Source organism: Apostichopus japonicus, chromosome 14, assembly GCF_037975245.1.
Source record: "Apostichopus japonicus isolate 1M-3 chromosome 14, ASM3797524v1, whole genome shotgun sequence".
NCBI lineage: Eukaryota > Metazoa > Echinodermata > Holothuroidea > Aspidochirotida > Stichopodidae > Apostichopus > Apostichopus japonicus.
In genome coordinates, this window is record NC_092574.1 from 7,254,748 (window position 1) to 7,276,212 (window position 21,465).

The window sequence follows — 21,465 nt, forward strand, 5'->3', positions numbered from 1 at the left end:
CTCCTATGACAAAGTAATTAAAAGGATCATAGATAATTTATAATAACTGGTAAAAGAAAAAACTGCACATTCGGTGTGTAGAGAAATATCACTGACATAGCCTATTAGGTGAATTAATTGATATTTTATATTGTGAATTGTATATGGTCACATATTTAGTGTATACCTGCTTTATGATTCATATCTTCAGTTTGGTACAAACCAACATTAATGGATATTTCGTCTATTTTGATTGTCAAATGTTTACTATAATGGTTATATCCGTTTCCCTTTTATTTTGATGATCTATTTCTTTCCACTACTTTTCATTGTATGTGAGGGTGTGTGTGTGTTTGTTTTGTATTCTGACCGAGGACTTGCACAAAAGAATTCCAGGTCCTCGGATGTGATTTCTAAAGAATCACCATGTCCTCGAAAGAATTATATTGTTATGGGGTATTGTTAAGGTTAGGGTACGTGGATTTGAACAATGGAAAAACAATGGGGTCCTCGGTTTGAATGTAAAACACACCTGTGTGTATGTGTTGGTATTTTTATTTAACACTTTTTCCTACATGTCGTTTAAGCGAGAGGTTGAGGAGAGGATGCCCAACTGATCACGGCATCAAATCTCAAACCTGCAGGTTTAGTGACTCTTCTCATTAAGTGCACACTATTCTCGCATATAGTTATCAGTGGGAATTGGTTTACGGGTTTTTAAACCGTGCATCAATTAAATGTTGGGCTATGAGACGAGCATGTATAATTAACACATGTTTATAGCTGTTACAGAAAGAAAATGTGAAACTGTTAAACTCATGGAAAAGCAGATAAATAATAACAAGCGACTGGTGATATGAGGCTACATTGAGTTTAATCTCAAAGAGAACGATTAGTTATAGAAGGCTATATTTGTTCATACTGAAAGATCAAAGAGAAGAAAAATGTAAAATCCAAGACTGTTGAACACAGACACAGCAAATATATGAAGAACGATTTAAAATGAGGGATACATGGCCGGAAGGAAAAGACAGAATTGATTGAATAGGTTTAAGTTTACAGACGAGCAAGTTTGTTTCTTCCAATTCGACAGAGAATTTGAAGAGTAAAATCAGTGACTAAATATTTGTGTAGATGATGTAACGGTTCGATAAACTTTGATCCGTTACCGGATTCAAAGGGATTAAGGTCATGGAAAATCTTTGCATCGTGAAATGCCGCCTGGAAAAATAAATAGTTATCAAATATATTGGCAAGGGCACAAAACAATGATTTTCATAAGGACAGTTGTTTCTTGTACCAAACGCAGCTGGTTTTTAATAAGTTCCTATATATAAATATATATATATCGGAGGCCACGGAAGGTTGAACGGGAGAATGTCTCTCTCTCTGCAATCTTTTGAATTGAGTTGTAGTTCCTGCTTTTACTTCACTCACGGAATCTAATAATGATGAAATTTTCAGTCTTCGGGGTGATCTATTTCCGTATTAAGACTGGGGAAAAGTCGCTTATTTTGCAAAATGTGTATTTTCAACATATCATTTTAAGAATTGACTGATAATAAGTGTAAGTGTCCTAAGAATAATGCTTTGACATCAATCTTATACCATCCAGGTATCTTTTGCATTCTCCATCAGTTCAATCACACATAGCTGTATGTTTTTTTTGTTTTGTCGCCTCCAGGAAGCACTGGCGAATCACATATATACGCTTTATTTTTCTTCGTGACGGAAAGTACCGCAAAAGGCAATCTGTCTTTATCAGATAGATAGATATATGATACTTTTCCTACTCAGAACATGTTATCGCTACAACTTATCAACCTCACAGGATTCATTTCCTTTGATACATTTTCAGATCACACTGATTTGATATTCAGTCATTGGAGCTATACGTTAAACTGGCAATGTTTATCTATAAATAAAATAATACATATATATTCATAGATATATATCTATATATATTATTTTATTATATATATATATATATACAATATTACATATATGTATATGTATAAATTTATATATATATATATATAAATTTATAAATATATATATATATATATGTGTGTGTATATATGTATATATATATATGTGTGTGTGTGTATATATATATATATATATATATATATATAAATAATTATATATATATATATAAAACATATATAAATATATATATATATAATACATATATAAATATATATATATATATATATATAATACATATATAAATATGTAAGGCTATATATATATATATATATATATATATATATATATTCAAGCTATTTTATCAAACAACTTTTAATCCGTGCTTTTAAGATGGATTAAAACCAAAAGTTCCAAAGCTATTATACGCAGAAGGGCCAGGGTGATATCCTTTTCTAAGTGTTATCCAACGATAGCGGTATATTTATCCAGTATTGATAGAAATACATCACTAAGAGAGTAAACTGCACTTTAGTTGTCCTTCAACTTATAGCTCCTTGAGCAAACAATAACGGCTCTTGCTTTTCGTGCAATATAACCATTGAGAGAAATAGTTTCATTTCCATTGGATTAATATCTGTAAAGCCGAGGATGTCTCAAGGTGAGACAAAATATAAATATACATTCAGTCATATCAATAATTCCCCCTTCCTTTGACTGCATATTGACTTTGAAATGAATGATAGAGACATGTTTTAAGTGCAGTACGTAACACAGTGACATCATAAAATGGGAAAGATTTAATAATTGAACAGTCGTGTGAGCTGCTTATTAACTTTTGTGAGAGAAAAGAGTATAGTTGTGACCTTTAGACCTATGTTGCTGGAGTCGGTACAGCGGTAGAGACCTGAAAATGTTATAAGGAAATGCTCTATTTAGTCTTAATTAACACAGGGACGTTTTTAAAAATACAAATTCATTTCATTTGTCAAAATAATGAAAAAATGGGTACTTTTCCCAAAAAAGTGGACATCTCTTATTTATATGAGCGGGGCATTTCTTATTAATGATAGGGGAGGGGGGGGGGGCACTTGTGTTGTTTTTCGACAAACTGTGACGGGTGCGTGCACCTGTTCCATTCCACCGACTCAGCCACCCCTGTATATACATGGGTAATGAAACCACAATGGTATAGTGTGATATGCTTGGCGAAGCAAGTCGAACCGCTGTGTGAGTATAATACTTCAACATGTCAAAGGTCATAAAATGGCCCATCATAGCGAGCATCGCATATAACTCAATTGGACAGTTTCCATATAGTGATAGTTTTGGAAATGAATGTTCATTTTTTTTATAAGGTTAATATGTGAGTAAACTACATGAATGTACGGCATTTCATTTATGATGTTTCGGAAAAGGCATTATTGCTACGAAAAGCTAAGTTTAAGAAACTAAAAAAAACTGCCCCAGAGATAGATCAAAACAATACTCTTCATTTTCGTTTTGACTTGACATCATCGCAGAAAATAAGACATCAAAAAGATGGTGTATAGTTTATTGGGTTTTTTTTTTACACTATTTCTCTTACCGTTATATAGGTTCAGTTAGTCTGTGAATTCCCACATCTTTGAAGTTCAAATATTTCATGATAACTTCAATATGACATGAGTTATACAGCCTCCTATGCTACAACATACATTAAATGACAGTATCAGTAATTTTCCACGGCATATTCAAACAGTGTTTGATTAACATTACAATATAAAAGAGGAAAAAAATAGGCTACATAGTAATAATATTGAACAGTACACTGCATCTGAAACATATGATGACGTAATAAACTTCATGTCATGGAATCGATTTGCAGCGAAATTGCCTTCGGTGGTTTCCATTCAGGCGACACTGCTGGGATGACATATAGCTAATCAGTTAATCAGAATGTTTCTTATTATTATGGCTACAGGCAATGTACAGCTGCACATGCGTGTAATTTTACGAATAACTATACGAGTAAGTTAACAGATCATTCCAAAATGAATTATCGCTGCATGCATGTTCAAAAGATGAAATCTAACTGCGTAAGGCGTGCAACCATTTCCATAATCATGTTAGCCATGATTTTGTCGATTTATTCACATGAATGTGTATAACATTTACGGCCATAATCACTTGTGTACAGTGTCGATATAAGGAACCTTGGGTTAAGAGTGGGGGAGGGGAGGGGGTCAAGTTGTTTGTTTTCGTGTACATGCTCTGTCTTGGGTGACTTTTTTTCCATAAAAAGTACGTCTCATGATGAAATACTCGCATATGATCTCATGATTGGGTTGTATATCTGCAATGGGCTAAAACATAATTGACAGCTATGGGTCTATACAAGTCACCACAGACAATGATCACACTGCCTATGCCCTGTGGCGTAGCCTACATACTGACAGAAAGAATGATAAGAAGTGATGTTTTGCTAAATTAAGATACATTCTATGTTGAATTTGCTAGATTTTGGTGTTGAATTATAAGAATGTTAGATGACATGGAAGTACCATGAAAATGTGATCTGATGTTTAATTTCATCAAATATGAAACCAGGAATGGGTGAAATTAGGCAAACAAATTCAAGATTCACAAATTGAAAAATTTAAATGTTTCTGTTCAGTTTTGTCGGAACCAACAATTATGTGCTAGATTAAACGTTTAATAGTTGGTAATTTAGAGAAGTAATACTGTAGTGTAACCATAGATATATCTGTTAGTTAGATTGAAAAAAAAACGTATCCAGATACTTGTGAATTTTATATCAAACTTCTTAAAAGTGATGTAAAACTCACAATTCAACATAAAGAGCAAATTTAAAATATTATATATATATTATAATATATTTATATTATTGCAGATTTCAACGTAATCAATAAATTATACAATGTATGATTCCATATAGCATGTCTAAGGAGAGAATTCGTCAATCGTATATAGTTGAAGCTACGTTGTCTCTTTCACGAGTGTACTATTAGCAAGTTCGTTTAGACTCTGAGCCCCGGGTAACACTGTATCATGGACGAGTCTACCAAGGTTGTACGGCTTCCACGAACTATAGGTGATGACATTGTGTAGTTATTATTTCACCGAACGTTATGTTCACATGGTGACGGAATAAGAAATATTGTTAAAAGGGCAGCACCCCTTCAACACCTGCCCTTCCCTTGCGCCCACGCCATCACCTTAGTAGTAAATTGTCTATTAATATTGTTCCACATGGGTGTATATAATTATCGTTGAAACAACAAACAGGATTTAATCCAGAACTATTCTCTCCATATCAGTAAGTTGCACTGAAGTTTACCGATAAAAAGCTTTGTTGCTAAACTTAGTTGTTTTGATTTGTCACCTAAACGTTTCTATGGAACATTCATCAAACAGTTCATTTCTACCGAGTTTTTATTTTTTTTCCAATGACGCATGCATGAATACCCCAACAGATAACCTGTTTTCTTGAAGAATACTAGTTTCACGAACTAAGTTAATACGATGAGAATCATGTGTCATATATCATTATTTTCAAAGTGAATGAATACATAGCTTGGAGTACCTCTTATATGGTAAATACAAGTGTTAAGATGTTATCAAATTCATTTGAGTCCACTCACGATATCTGTAGCGACTTTTATATCTGTTAAAGATAAACGGTGACCTTCTTGAGGGCGCCTTCATTTCATGCAAATGGTGCCAAATATAGATGAGATTTCCTGTTACCCTCGCTAATGAATAACTTTGCGCCTGCGCACTTGAGTTGATGAACAGATGAAAGAGGATTGCCCTTGCACCCATCAAGAAAGAAGTAATTTAAGCAATAATAATAATAATACTAAAATAATAATTATAATTATGATAAAAAAGACGGTATTACGTCATCGCTTTTATCTTCCCTATATCTAAACCATTTATTCTATTTGTTCTAACTGTACATACTATATAGAGCAAATGGTATATATATTCAATAATTGACGTAATTTCGCTGTAAGCAATCGCGCACGTTATGCGCATCAATACAATTCAGAGCAGAAAGATTATAATTTTGCGTAATTTGTTGACACTACAAAATATGAATATGAACAGATATGACTTTAAAATCGAGGATACAAAATTTGAACGTTCCCACATATATTAGTTTGGGATATCTTCGTTGGATCACGTACTTTTGGTAACTATATTGGCATGGAATAGAAACGTTCTATTTATCTCTGTTGACATTTTCCTGCTTTGGAGGAAAGTGTGTATTGCTCAGTAACCACGGTAACTGCGCTTATCGGTCGGAATCGGTTCTTCGCAACGACTGCGCTCCTTCACTTCACGAGGAATCTGGTGAAATTAAGTAAGACAAAATCGATATTAAATTTCGATTAAAAATATGAAATTATCATATACTTCAAAAGTCATTTTGAATATCAGTCATGTATTGTACAATTTCCGCAGCTGAATGTGGTTTCCAACTGCATTTGATTCTTATATTTATTATATATTTACATATATATTTATTTATATCATGATTTATTATACAAAAAAACTTTTTTTATACCAGGTATGTAATTAGTTTGATTATGCGTCCCCAAAAGATGTTTATTGCCGCAAGAAAGTGTTAACATATATAACACAAATGATAGCGTCTGTACTTAAGTTTAGCTCATTTTACATATCAGAACTAGAACGGTTTGATATCCTCCTAAAATGTTTTTTAAGGTAATTATTAGCTTTGGGTCAATTTGTGCAAGAAATATTCATTCATAGCATATTGTATGGACATTGCACTATATTATATTAGCGCGTAGGAAAATGGACGGAAGAAGGGCAGAGATACAGTTCTGTCTCTCTATAAAAACTACTGGAAGTAGGGCAAAAGTGTCTTGATGCCCACAACCTCATTTTTTGGGATGCACTCCACAGCTTTCCCGAATCATTCCAATCTGAAATTTGACTTATTTACTTTGAATAACTCAAAATTTGATTTCATTAGATAACAATTAAAAAACAAAACAATTAATCACTTTAAACCAAATTATGTGTATAGCAGTGGAAGCTTCAAAACATTTTAGTGGAAAGCAGGTGAGAAATTGGGGTAAGTGGAGGTAGGGGAGGGGGGGGGGGTTGGAGGGTTGGCGGTAGAAATCCGCACTTCACAAGAAAAACAAGTATTTTAATTTCAAGTGGATTAAGCAGGTAATTTAGCATTCGTCAACAAGATAGTTTCGTAAATATATGCTCACATGCTGTCTCGGTCATTTTGGCTTCAAGCTGATTGAACAAATAAGTCTTTTAAAAACAGTTAAATTTTAATCGTATCAGTCGTCAGGGTAACTCGACGTTACTTTCAATATTATTCTACTTCTTGTTGAAAATATCAGTAAAACCGTGACCAACACCCCAAGAAAAATGTATAAATCCCGAGACCATTTTCTGGGAAATTCTAGCACTTTTCCTCAAAACACAAAATACACTATATAACGATTCGAGTCACTGCAAAGCCGAACACGTGCAGAACACATTTATATACGTTTGGCATATGTATACGAGTCCAATTCACATCAGGCCTCATTCCAAGGTGTGGTATTTCACACAATTTCGCCTCAGTCATTCGAGTTGAAATTTCAGACACGATGCTAAAGCTACATGCATGAATTAAGGGGACTTTACAATTATTACAAATCACCTTCGGTCAGACGACACACTTAAAATTTATCTCTTAAATTTTTGCAGAGCTGTAATATCGATCGGAATACCGTCGTTCAATTTGAGAAATAAAAAAAAAAGGAGTGAAAAGAATCGCCCTTGAAAGGCGTAGAAGCAACTTCTGGTTTACTCTATATATCAACAAATGATGAGACTCTGTCCGGCCAGGTACACGTATTTGTATAAAGTATACGGTATATTGAAGCCTAACAGCACGAATCGCAAATATGTGGTAGACAAACACGGAAGTGACGTAAGAGTATTTTGAATTGCATGCATCTCACGCGTGAGGCATCGGAAAATACAATAACCAAAGAAAAGACAAAAAAAAAAAGAGAAGAAAAGGATATTGTATTCAGTCAACAGAAAGGATCCTTTGTTCGTTTTTTTTTTCTTTGTTCGTGATTCATTGTTATGAATCAAACATATTTCTGCCGAACGTTTCCATGGCAACCGACTGGAAATAGTCCAGTCAACAGAATTTAAATGATACACGACGGAAAAGAAAAGTGCATCGCAAACCATTGAAGTGGTCGCATATCTCCTCTCAAGTTTGAAATTGTTAATACTCTGTCTGAAGTAGAAATTTATAATTTTCGAGCAAAGCCCTCTTAACATTTATCAAAATGGCTCTACTATATAGTCCAATATGGGCGGTACACCCTGATTTCCGACACATCTCTCTGTGTCGACACACTTTTGCGATTGTGTGTATTTATTGTTAACTTATTGGTTGATATACATACATCTTCTTTAGATGTGTTAAGATTTTTCAACCAACGATAATGGCATATTAGTTTTGTCTTCAAATCTTTGAATTTCGTGTTATTTGATGACGATTTTTCCTAAGTCAAATAGAGCAATTTTGGCTTTTTTTTCCCAGTTGATTTTGATATTTGAATATTTTATTATTTTATTCGATGATAAAATCTCTTTTTCGGAGGAAAAGCACCAACTATTTCACACAGATCACATATTAGCACTTCAGCGTATCTCGTAAAACCGTCCTACAAAGAATGCCCATCCAACATTATTCAACATCGCTGTAGGCAATTTTTGTGATCGTTTGAAAGTAAAATCGATTCCACGAATCTGATAAATAAAAATTTGGTGGCAGCAACAACAGCATAACCTATTTACGAGCGATGATCAATCATATAACCAGTTAGACAATGATGTAATTGGTTTTCAATAACCAGTGGTAATTATAATCGCGTTATTGATCTATCGATCATATCGACTAAAAGCTTCGTTTTCCGTTTAGCATAGGGTTGTCCAACCTACGGCCCGCGGGCCACAGTCCGGCCCGCCGCAGGGTTGCGTCCGGCCCGCCAGAGATGCTCTACGGTGCGAAATTTTAGTGAGCAGATTTATTGATAACAATTTGAAGCTATATAATCAATCATTCGAACCTTCTGGGTCCAAAAAACTGCATACAGGTCAGTTTGTGTGACACTCTCTTAGCGGAGGGGGGGGGGGGCGGCTGAATTTTATTCATCTGTTTTATCAGGAAGGAAAATAAATCAGTGCGCTCCGCGCGCAGTGCTCACATTTTGTTGCCTTGGGCTTCGGGCAAAAAAAATCGAAAAATCGAGCGTAGGGTTCATGCGGCCCCCTCCTTCATCATAATCATTCCATGTGGCCCTCCTCTGCAAAAGGTTGGACAACCCTGGTTTAGCATAACCTATTTACAAGCGATGATCAATCATATAACCAGTTAGACAATGATGTAATTGGTTTTCAATAACCAGCAGTGATTATAATCGCGTTATTGATCTATCGATCATATCGACTAAAAGCTTCGTTTTCCGTTTTGCACTCACAAGGCTCTCTCTCTCTCTAAAAGAGTCCCCTCCATATAGAGATACAACAAAAGAAGATAATCAATCACCCCCCCCCCCCCTCCACAAAAAAAAAATAATGGAAAAAATAATAATAACAGGAAAAAATAAAATAAAAAATAAAATAAATAATGGATGTGAAAGTTGCTACCATCAATATAAACTAACATACTTGTATCACGAAGAGACCCCGAACCCCCTTACTTTAACACATGTTCGCTCGCAAATTATTATAAGAATTATTTCAAGACTTAGATAAATTTATAATCTTTATAGCTGGCAAAGTACAAATGTAGTTGTTTGACAGATAAACAACAATTGTTTAAGTCTTTCGATTAATTTATGATTAATGGTAACGTTATCCTTAAAACAAAAGCAAAAACAAAACAAAGAAAAAGACAGAAAGGAAGCAAAAAAAAAATTGGAGACATAAACTATAGTTTTCATAAAGTCGTCCGGAACTGTAAAAATGTGATTACTATTTATTATGCTTACCCATAACACATTACTGTGTTTTTGACGGGTTATGCTGGGTTTGTGTTCCCTTATATGAGGAGTTCTGTGTTATCTGAGCCCTTTATTTTGTAACTGCGTATTGTGGCATGGTATAGTTTTTTATTTGGAATTAACTATGTTTATTTTTTTCTTTCCTCACGTGTGTGTTGTGACCCATCCTCTTGGACTTACTTGATTTTACCTTAAGAGTTAGCGGGGCGGTATCTCTTGAAGAACTGCCAGTACTGATTGTGGGGGTGCGTGGACTGTCTCCAACAGGTTTTTTCTCTGTCGTAGCAGATGTACTTCCGAAGTTCCAGAGGCTTTGGAAAAACCGTAACTGAGGCGAAAGATATATTGGTTTGTTGTATTTACGTATTTCAGTAGCATGAAGGGGGGGGGGGGGTATGACGTAACTTTAAATGATTCCGTTAAGTGGAATAAACGTACCAATAGGGGAAGAAGAGGAACATGCATGTTTAATATCAGTAAATATCGATATCGGTATGAAAAACATAATTTCATCATAATTAAGGCAGGCAATAATGGGCACCGGTGTTTGATACGTTTCGTATGTATATAATCAACACTAAAGCAAGTTTAGATTTTGGCATATATACAGCTGATGGACTTAATGCAGACACAAAACAATCATATCCCAGAAAAGAGCAACCAGTAAGTTAATTACACACAGTGTGTAGTATCTATTCCCTCTCTTAGGGGCCCGTGATATCTCCCTATTGACGTAAAATCGTTGCGATCACGTGGTTTACAGTCTCGATGTAAAGGGTCTCGGGTTGAAAGTGCCACGGACCACGTTGTTTAATTTTCGTGGTCAGACACTTTTATAAAATACAAAAGTATTTAGGTAAAGAAGCAGCGATAATCATAGTCTACCAAATGCTTGACTTATGTCATGTTTCCTCCTTTTCTCAAGACGTTTCAGGGGAAATCTCTTCATTCAACAACAGTTATAACACTGTTATGAACATTAACTCAAATTGAACTATGTACATTATGTTCTATATAGTTGTACCGTATGTCCTTTCAAATCTTTCGAATAATTGTCGACTTTAATCTGTTGCAAAATTTGTGCACTCTCTATTGTTGTGAGGTATGTTGGGTGACATCTCCCAAAATCTGAACTTGCTTTAACTACTTACATGCAGTCGTTCTCAATCAAGTACACCATGAATATGGACATCAACACAAAAGACTGTGGTGCAGATATACATGAATACATGGTGAGCCTATATCTTTCAAGCGGTAGGCCGCGTACATACATGGTAGGCCTATACATGGTAGGCCTATACATGGTAGGCCTATTCATGGTAGGCCTATACATGGTAGGCCTATATATATTTGACGCGTTGCGCGTAAGCGAGAGACACATGGGGTAAGCTTGATTTCGAAACTGTAAACAAACTTGGCTAGTATACTTTAGTCTAATTATAAGATATTTTATGACGGAATTGCAGACAAAGAATACAACTTACGGACGTAAATTTGGAGAGATTGATTTGTTCTTCGACAATGGTTCTTTTCACAATACGGAGAAGCGTTATCAGGACAGCAATCATTAAACCTCCAAGAAGAATATAGAACAGGCCTGCTAACTGTTCCAACGTCAACGCATGCGTACCCTGCAAATAGAAACGAAGTTTGTATGAAGTAGTGAGGCGAGCGCCTTGTTTTTTTGCACAGCACCAATGAGTCTGGGATTCGATGACTGATACCAAACTACATATATCAACTAAACGTTAAATTTGTATCCCTTTAATGACTCTTATATTTATATATCCATAGATAGTGTAACCCTTTATTAAATCATTTTACATAAAATCTGTCGACAAGTATAATTATCAGGTTATGAATTATGTGGGGTTCGTATAGTTGAGTTAAAAAAAAGGGCTAAACGGTGAGAGGGTGAAGTGGTGGGTTCGGGCTGGGTGGATTCCCCTTATTTATTATTATTGCTTACTTTCACAGTAATGTAGTGGAATGTCTTGTTACTACGGTCTGCCTACTATAGCTGCAGGGTATAACCCCGAAAAATGCCGCTTGCCTACATCATGCGGAGGTTGTTTAGAGTAGTTACCAGATAGAGAGGCCGAAGAGACACGGTAGATATCGAAAGTACTAATGTAATAGCGGCCAGTGCACCCATTGCTATATGAAGAATATGCCTGCTGGCGGGAAAGGAGGCAGGGGGGGGCGTCCTAAATATTTCCACTATGTACTTCTTCAGAGCAACACGATGTTTCGGCTAACTATGACGTATGCTGGGCCCTTGGTGCCCCTAGCCCTTGGGTGCCCCTGGCCCTTGGGTGCCCCTAGCTTTTGGGTGCCCCTGGCCCTTGGGTGCCCCTGGCCTGGATGTGTCCCTGATGGGTTCCCCTGGCCCTTGGGTGCCCCTGGCCCTTGGGTGCCCCTAGCCTTCGGGTGCCCCTGGCATGGATGTGTCCCTGCATTGTAACTCACCGAGGAGGACTCTACCTCATCGTCATTGTCACATTCCCCTTTTTCCGTCCACCATTTATTCTCAAAGACCTTTATCTTTGCCTTCTCTCGCAATTCCAAGATTGCCAATGTCAGGTCTTTCCTTTTAAAGAAAGAAAACAAAAAATGACATGATCACTGTGACGGTGGTATCTCAAGTGATGTATCAAGAGTCCCTCCGCAGAAAGGGTATAAATTACATAATATGTGCACTGTGAATCTGTAAAGAATAGATATTACACATGATCCTAGCCAATAGGCCAAGGAAGCAGATTTTACCAACAGTCCCTCCGCCGAAAGGTTATAAATTACTTAATATGTGCACTGTGAATCTGAAAAGAATAGATATTTCACATTTGGGGCGGAGTGTATAGCCTAGTGGTTAACCCCGGCGTCTCCCAGTCATGAGATCCCCGGTTCGATTCCCCGCCGACAGCAATGTGTGTCGTCTGGCAAGGGTGTTGTTCAATAACAACTTCCCGACATGGACGTTAAATGGATGTGTGCCGAGAGATTGGCTTCGGTCAGCTTGCGAGTCTACAAGCCTCCATGGCTTCTTTCGCGAGTTCCTGCTTGCGGGAAGATCACATATACATACATACATACATGATCCTAGCCAAAAGGCCAAGGAAGCAGATTTTAACAAGAGTCCCTCCGCAGAAAAGATATAAATTACTTAATATGTGCACTCTGAATCTGAAAAGAATAGATATTACACATGATCCTAGCCAAAAGGCCAAGGGAAGCAGATTTTACATAGAGTCTTAGTTGTGTTCGTGTCGGCGATACCGCTGCGTGTTGACATGGTTGTGGTACAGCAATTGCTACGGATGCCATATAGGCCTATATTTCGTACGCTGATACGTTATACCAGTTCTTGGTTAGTCGGTTACACGAATGTTTGATGTCTACACAGTAACTTGGGAACGTTTTGCTTGCTAACCAATCACAAAACTACTTACGTAAGACCTTTCAAACTCTTGGAAACTGCAATTCCGTAACTACTGCTGCTCAGTCTTTCCTGGACTGCCATGGTCTTACAAGGTTTCTTTTGGTTGTAATATTTATTTGTGGTTGACTCTACTAAATAAGCGTAACTGCCATCTTCTGATTTCCAAACCCTCTCCCAACCCTCCTGTGCACCAGATACAAACGGAGATGGTTCTTTGTTGAACATGAACTCCCACATTGTCTGGAAAGTTGGAATAGTTGAGTCCTGAGGAGAAAAGCAAGGAAAGTGAAAGTGTCATTTCCCTTTTGTAGCCCAAACTATCCCACCACTGAACATGTTACCATTGCTTGATTCCAATTGTTATCAAGATGAGATATAGGGCGAAGTATCCATTGTCAATTTGAACGATAAAAAGTCCTTTCCTCCATGGAGCACCAGAAGAAGGACACTTTCATCGACGCTGCATGAGAACAGGCAACAGTGACATAATTGGATGTACAGCTGTTGCATGGACAGCATTCGCGTCATCACAAGTAGTCACGGCATCAACATCCGCAGCAGTACATGAAGAACTACCAAACCAACCACCGCAGCACAATATTTGCCGCGTACAAAACATACTTAGTGTGAATACGAACGCGCATGTGAGACAACAGTATCATGGAGCACCGCGTCTGATTTTGCAGTCGCCAGCTTTACGTACACCGTCAGAATTACGATGTGGTGTACATTTTGTATTAATATTACGCATTATTACGTATTATTTTATATGAAACTTACTAAATATAAATTTCATTCAATGTACAATGTAGGCCTGGGAGAAACAACCCTAGTTCCGACTTAATTCCGGTAACAAAGTTGTCCCGGAGGGGAGGGGGGGGGGGTGGGCGACCTGCCTTTCGACGTACACTGTCGACCACGGTGCTCAGGCTGAACCTGTTGCAGTTACGGTTTGGACCTACAATGTTCTAATCATGTTACTCGGAAACACCTATCTGTGTACCCCATTAAAGATTTTTTGTTGTTGCTAGCTGGTGGGTAATTGCACAGGGTTTTTAAATCAAACCACACATCGTGCCAAGTTCGCAGAAGTGCTTACGTGCATAGATCAATGATGAAACTTAAGTGGACACATAGCTTGAACTTGAGATTGAGTTTGAAGTAACTGATTGAAAGCGATGAGTTTCGCCACCTAAATTGTAAATGACGACGGGAAATTCTAGAGTGAGATAAATGAAACCTTGAAAAAAAGCTTTCTTAGTCTCTCATTTCCAAAGACAAGGAAGATTGTCAAGAGGAGTGAGTTTCTCTCCTATCAGAGAGGGGCTTCTCCCAAATTTAGCTCTTGAGCTATGAGATTTTATTCCACTCTTATGAAGCTAAATGTGAGATGGTAGCATTCTCAAATAAATAACAAAGTTCACTCAGTCTTCGAAAACGACTCGTAATCTTGGACACAGTATAAGATCAGCTTGTGTAAGATCAAGGAGTGTTAGCTCAGTGGTTAAAGCCGGTGCCTTCCAGTATTAAGGTCCCCAGTTCGAGTCACTTCAAGATTAATGTATGTCGTCCAGCTACAGAGTTGTTGTCAATTTACAATTCATAATCATGGACGTTAAATATGAATCTAAGAGACTGACTTCGGTCAGCTTGCGGCTTTGATAAGCCAATGAGGCTTCTTTGCGAGTTCCTGCTTGCAGGAGGATCTAAAATACCATACATACATTGTCATCTTTGGAAGTGGGAGGTCACACATGATACTATCTATATCTTGATTGATAAAGAAAAACAACATACCCTGAAGAATTCCAGTGTTGTACCATCACCTTGTGTCCCGTAGCTTACTTCGGTTTGCTTGGCTAAATCCGCCGAGGATTTGATGGGCGTATTCATTCTTTGCATTGTTAAAAACGCTGCAAGGTTGGCGGTGTACGAAGCTAAGATGATGAGAGTAAAGAACCAACAGACACCTCCGGCAATTCGACCAGCCATCGACCTGTGAACAACAATTGACCGAGACGGACATGTTTTCACTGCCTCTAAGAATAATTGAGGACTTTGATACTGTGGATTGAACACAATTAAAACCAGGGAACAAACTCAATTGTCATCTTCTTGACCTTTTTAGAATAGAACATGAGCAGTTTTTATAGTCTTCATAGAGACCCATTTCGTGTTATATAGTCAAACATCCTTTTGATAGAGACCGTATCATGTATCACGCAATTGTATCTTCTCATGATTCATATCGTGGTTAAGGACGACACCACTTACTTGGTTCTTAATGACAAGAGCACAACGCACAGCAGATCTGATAAATCTACAAACTGTACATCTAGTGTCTTAATTAATTAAGAAACTTGTTCAAACAAAATAAGGCATTTTCGATATGGGAACTCCAGATGTAGCCTCTTCGAAACAGAGAGTGACAAACTTTAAACAGTAATTGTAGCGCATATTCCAAGTAAGATATCTCTGTATAGAAGATGCCATCTACTCAAGACGAAACCTGACAATTTCTGGCGAACTTTCCTAAATTGATAGGTTTGTCTGAATACCTCAAACTTTCGTCTCCACTTAGTAGCTGTGAATAAATAGATGGTATATTTTAATTGTGTTCTCCACGGTTAAGACGTTATAATGTCGTTGTACTCCACTTGCGCTTACGATACCCCTCTATCCACATTATTACCCCCAATTCAGTTAGTGAGAACGGGAGAAACTGCCATACACTCTTTTACCAACTCTGAAGAGCCTTATATCGTTTCTGATTAATAACCAATTTTTTATTGATTGCATTTAAATTAATCAACCCCAAAAATGTGTCAGTATCGTCCACCTTGTATCAGTATGTGTCTGGGTGTGTCAGTATGTGTGTGTGTCAATGTGTGTTAGTGTGTCAGTTAGTGTCAATGTCAGTGTGTCAATGTGTCAGTGTGTCAGTGTGTCTGTGTGTCAGCGTGTCAGTGTGTCAGTGTGTCATAGTGTCAGTGTGTCAGTATGTGTCGGTGTGTCAGTATGTGTCAGTGTGTCAGTGTGTGTCTGTATGTGTGTGTCTGTATGTGTGTCAGTGTGTGTGTGTGTATGTGTGTGTCGGTGTGTGTCAATGTGTGTCAATGTGTGTCTGTGTGTCAGTGTGTCAGTGTGTCAGTGTGTTTGTGTGTCTGTGTGTCAGTGTGTCAGCGTGTCAGTGTCAATGTGTCAATGTGTCAGTGTGTCAATGTGTCAATGTGTCAATATCGTCCACCTATCGTCACCTATCTCGTGTGATCATACCGAACAATTTTTTTCATGACATGACATCTACTTACCGAGGAGAGTACTCGGTACCCTGTTGCATGAATGAGCCAATAGCGTACCACATACTGTTAAAGAAACCAAACTCATTGATGCGCTCGTCCTCTCCGCCACCGTTGCTTTGTGTGTACCATTCATTCTCGCTAAATCGACTCACTTCGAATAACGTGAGAGTGATCCCAATCAAAGCCAGAAACAGGCAAATCCAAATCTCGATTGAAAATGGTCCCAGGAAGTCGAAATGCCTCGATTCTTTGGCTGGTTTCTTGAGCATGATACTGATACCAAAATCCATAAATGGTTTCGTGAAATCCACCACTTTTTGTCGTTTCTTCGTGATTGTAATTCCAGCGACGGCAAGATCGGCTTTCTATTGGGTTGGAGGGGAGGAAGAGAAATACAATGTTATTATGTGGCAGACTGCGGAGAACATGAGGACAAATCAGCTGAGCTACTTGCGCCCTGATGCGTGTTCACTTCAAGTATACTTAGTTTGTACTCAGGGGCGTAGCGAGGAATTTGCTATGGGAGGGGCGAAGCCTGTAGGCAACTATCTAAGCGTATCGCCACCATGAGTTGGCGCGGAGCGCACATAAAAATTTTGGCCGAAAATGCCTCCCAGATTGCTGGAAATGGCACTTCCCAGGCCTTGTTAGTTGCATCTAAGCATTTTTTATTAGAAATTACTAGCGATATAAAAAAATATATATATCCTCAAGGGGGGGGGGGCGGTCTCCCCCTTCGCTCCCTTCGCCCCCTGGCTACGCGCCTGTTTGTACTTACCCCATCAAGGATCTCACCGATCATACCATCCCATTTGCCGTGCCTGGTCGGATTACCATAATTCCCATCCCCCACCACGTGGAAGGTGTAATTGAATGTGATCGATTTGTTGGCCAGCACTTTCTTGATCTCATTTAACAGATCTACGCAGAAACCTTCATAACTATCCGTTCCATTAATAGTTCCCTGCATCCGTGAGAAATATGGTTCCCCCTATATCATTAAAGAAAGTTCAAATTGACGATGATAATGCGATTATTATATCTAAAATCATGAACATTACATTGTTTTGCGTAGAAATGTTGCAGCTATAGACAAAGTAAAGATTGATAACATTACATATTTGGGTCGTTCCCATGTGTTTGGAGCATGACAGCACACTGAGTCTAATTTTCGCGTACGATGTTGATTATATATCAGCAGTATATTTCTTCATGTCTAACATCTGTATTTATATCATAATTTATTCATAAATAAATTAATTAAGTCTTTATATCATGCATAAACACGAGCTCAGAACTAACCCAGCCAGTTGGGACAATTTCCTAGTGCAAATACCTGTCTAAACTGTACTCCAATATAATGCTTCAAAGCACTGGTATTGACAGTGAAAACAGTTCCTAACCTTAATCTATAATAGAAACATGATGTTGATACTGCTCGTACTGACAATACGAGTGCTCTGAAGCGGGACATGACACTACAGTATAGAAAAAAAATGTCCCAACTGGGTGACTCCCCATTCATTCACTAGCATTTTGCTTACTCTCTTAAAATGTTAGACTGAAGAATTCAGTCTTCTTTGAGACTGAAATTTTTTTCAGTGTTATACACTGAGTTTAGACTGAGAAACACTCTACTTAGACTGTATTATCAGTTACACCGTTCAGTCGCTGTTTTGGACTGACTTTATTAACCAATCAGCTAATCACATGTGGCATGTCATCTTACCATTTTCAGTCTCTGTATTCCACTGAAAAATGTATCCAATCAGAGAACAGAAATGCGCCTATACGTCATCCGAAAACTTGCAAATACGCAGCACAAAAATAAGTGTGACAACGAGCGCTACAACTTGTGTACATATATACTACTATATTCTTCGCTTAGCCAGGTACTCGCTGTACTGTACGTACGCACGCCGTACACACAGCTAGGCATGAACGAGACAGACGACCGTATGTCTAAGCTAGGGTAAAGGTTATAAATTAGCAATGGCTGAGTCTTTAAGAACTTTTCTTACAAATAAAGGTTTCCACGAAGAAGTGATAACAGTGTTCGAGGGTATGTATGTATGTTTTTTGTTGTTTTCCAATTAATACAGAATAAAAGCTTGGCAGTTCGTAACGTTAGTTATTCTAGGCTTGTGCGCGAGGTAGGCCTAGCTAGGCTGTACTATAGCAAATAGGGCCTAGGCTGTTGTTATAATTGGTGGGGCCTATTAACACGATCGTCGGGCGAATAAGCACGCCGGTCCTGCATATGTACCCGATCGTCGGGCAGATCAGCCCGCCTGTCCTGCGTATGTACCCGATCGTCGGGCAAATCAGCCCGCCTGTCCTGCATATGTACCCGATCGTCGGGCGAATAAGCACGCTTGTCCTGCAGTATGTACTCGATTGTCCCAAAATGAATCTAGGCCTAGGCTAGGTTAACCTCATAACAAATACTTGGACATAATAATGCTCAAGAAATTGCAAAACACAGTACTATTATGCATAGATTGTAAGCACCCTCAATTATTTGAAAAATGTAGTGACTGCTACAGCCATTACAGCATGAAGCTATCACGGTACCAGATCGTTGGGCAAATTAGCCCGCCTGTCCTGCATATGAACCCAATCGTCGGGCGAATAAGCACGCTTGTCAGGACTGCAATATGTACTCGATCGTCCCAAATGAATCTAGGCTAGGTTAACCTCATAACAAATACTTGAACATAATAATGCTCAAGAAATTGCAAAACACAGTACTATTATGCATAGATTGTAAGCACCCTTAATTATTTGAAAAAATGTAGTGACTTCTACAGCCATTACAGCATGAAGCTAACACGAATATGTTAATCCATTACCATTGTATTTAAATCATGTGGAAACTGGAAAAGAATTGGTATGCTTTTGTTATTTTATTAAACATATAGTGGGCCATCAGTCTTTATTATAAGATTTTACAGTAATATTACCATTCACTAATGTTATGAAATCAGTTTCTTTTACAAGCAGATAGACATATTAGTGAAATCAGTAGGCTAAAATGTAAATCACATTCCTTGTTCACTGGTTTTCTATGCTGATGTAATGGAATCAGGAGATGTCATGAACAATTTATCCTTAAAAAGAGAAATTTCTGAAAACAACTAACAACAAACCTTGCTTGGTAACCATGTACCTGCCAAAATCAACATGATAACCCATAAATGTTAGGTTGAATTTGAATCCACCTTCACATAACACATCTCACCCGCCATGGATGACATATTGCTGCCTATCGTGAATTGATATATCTCCTTTGTACAATGCCAGTCATGTTCTTGTTTCTCCATTCTCTCCTAAATATTATTCTAGTCTAGTCCCTCTACCTCTCAACATATCTTTTTTTAAGAATGTTTTGATTTATACCATATTGCTTGTCCTTTATCACATTTATTTTTATCTTCACCAAACAGGAGGGCACAGATATTGAGAGTGCAGCACAGGGCAGACAAGGACAATATTGACAGCCTTTCATCCTATCTCTCGGACCAGAATTGAACCCCAAACAATTCTTCATTGTGGCAGATAAACTGGCCATTCCAGCTGGGACAGAGGCGTAGAACATACATTTAACATAGACTATGCTCCCCCTCTACAACACTAGTTTTGTGAGTTCCATGCTTCCATGGTGTATGGAATTTTGCAACCAACAGAAGTGAAGTCTCTCGTCCGTATCCATGCCACATCTATAAGGGCAGCCAGCATGGAGTTACTTCAAGGAGTGAATGTTACTTTTTTATTGCTCTGTAGTCCGGAACCACGTGTGTCAGCATGGAGTAGCTTTAAAAGCGTGTGAAGACTCGCGCAAAAAGAACGTCTAATGCCGGTAATCTGACCTAGTTTCGAATGAGGTGTAACAGAAGTGTTAGACACTGCCATCGATCCCAGAAAATACAAACACAGCTTGCTACCGTCGGTAATTAGACACTAGTGTACAGTCAGTACATACAGCTACGGTCAATACCCACATTACAGTGTATAAACGATACAGCGATGAACATCTCAGGTCCAGCTAAAGATATCAAGGTATCACGTTTCATTACTGTCTGTCTTTTTTAGCGACACGAACAAACATCACTTGCAAGCAACAGAAAGTTAACTTTTTCAGATGGCTGCATGCTGTTTGGGACAAATCTTCAATGCCTTTAAGGAGTAACTAACACATACCCTAAAACGTTAAATTGATTACCCGGAGTTTACAAACAGTTTTATATGAATAGGGAGGGCTCCAGAAATAAATATTTAATTGATTTTTGGTTTTTAAAAATGTTTTTTAATGATACTGATCTAATTATGAATGTAATTAAACAAACACCTAGTTGCCAAAAAACTTTGTTGTATGATTTTTTGAGCATGTCATTTTAATGTTTACTTTAATGTTCCTACATTTCACTGCACTCACTATGTTGAAGGTTTATTTAATTAAGCAATTAATTAAGCTAATATTATTTATTGTGCACAATATTCCATAATTTGTTCCATGAAAAGCAAGTAACCTGATTATTATAAAGTCAGTAACTGTAGAAAATTCCATTTGAGAATATCCTTTCCTCATTATTCCCCCCCCCCCCATTTTTTTTAAATTTTAGTGATGTAATGAGTCAAAACTGTTTTCAATTTTTTAGTCGACTCTCGAGTGACATTTCTTTTTCAGCTAGAGGCCGACATTAAAGGATTCACGTGAGATAATTTATAAAACTTTAAAATTTGATTGAAA

General features: G+C 37.7%; 1 protein-coding gene and 1 long non-coding RNA gene across 6 annotated transcripts in view; one reads left to right on the plus strand and one right to left on the minus strand.

The window, feature by feature from the left end:
* LOC139979947 (uncharacterized) overlaps positions 1–21,465 on the plus strand; it is a 111,842-nt gene that overhangs the window by 35,888 nt on the left and 54,489 nt on the right. The window lies entirely within an intron of this gene.
* Positions 3,432–21,465, minus strand: part of LOC139979938 (glutamate receptor 4-like) — a 32,577-nt gene continuing 14,543 nt past the window's right edge. For 2 of the 4 annotated variants that reach the window (XM_071991193.1, XM_071991192.1), the window contains exons 10-17: positions 17,494–17,706; positions 16,725–17,080; positions 15,211–15,409; positions 13,424–13,677; positions 12,444–12,564; positions 11,459–11,605; positions 10,165–10,302; positions 3,433–6,261 (exon numbers count right to left, since the gene is read on the minus strand). In XM_071991193.1, coding sequence (XP_071847294.1) covers positions 6,184–6,261; positions 10,165–10,302; positions 11,459–11,605; positions 12,444–12,564; positions 13,424–13,677; positions 15,211–15,409; positions 16,725–17,080; positions 17,494–17,706 — 1,506 coding nt within the window. In that variant the 3' untranslated portion in view covers positions 3,433–6,183. Of the gene's footprint in view, positions 6,262–10,154; positions 10,303–11,458; positions 11,606–12,443; positions 12,565–13,423; positions 13,678–15,210; positions 15,410–16,724; positions 17,081–17,493; positions 17,707–21,465 lie in introns of all 4 variants that reach the window. The other 2 variants (XM_071991194.1, XM_071991195.1) reach the window with 2 other exon arrangements.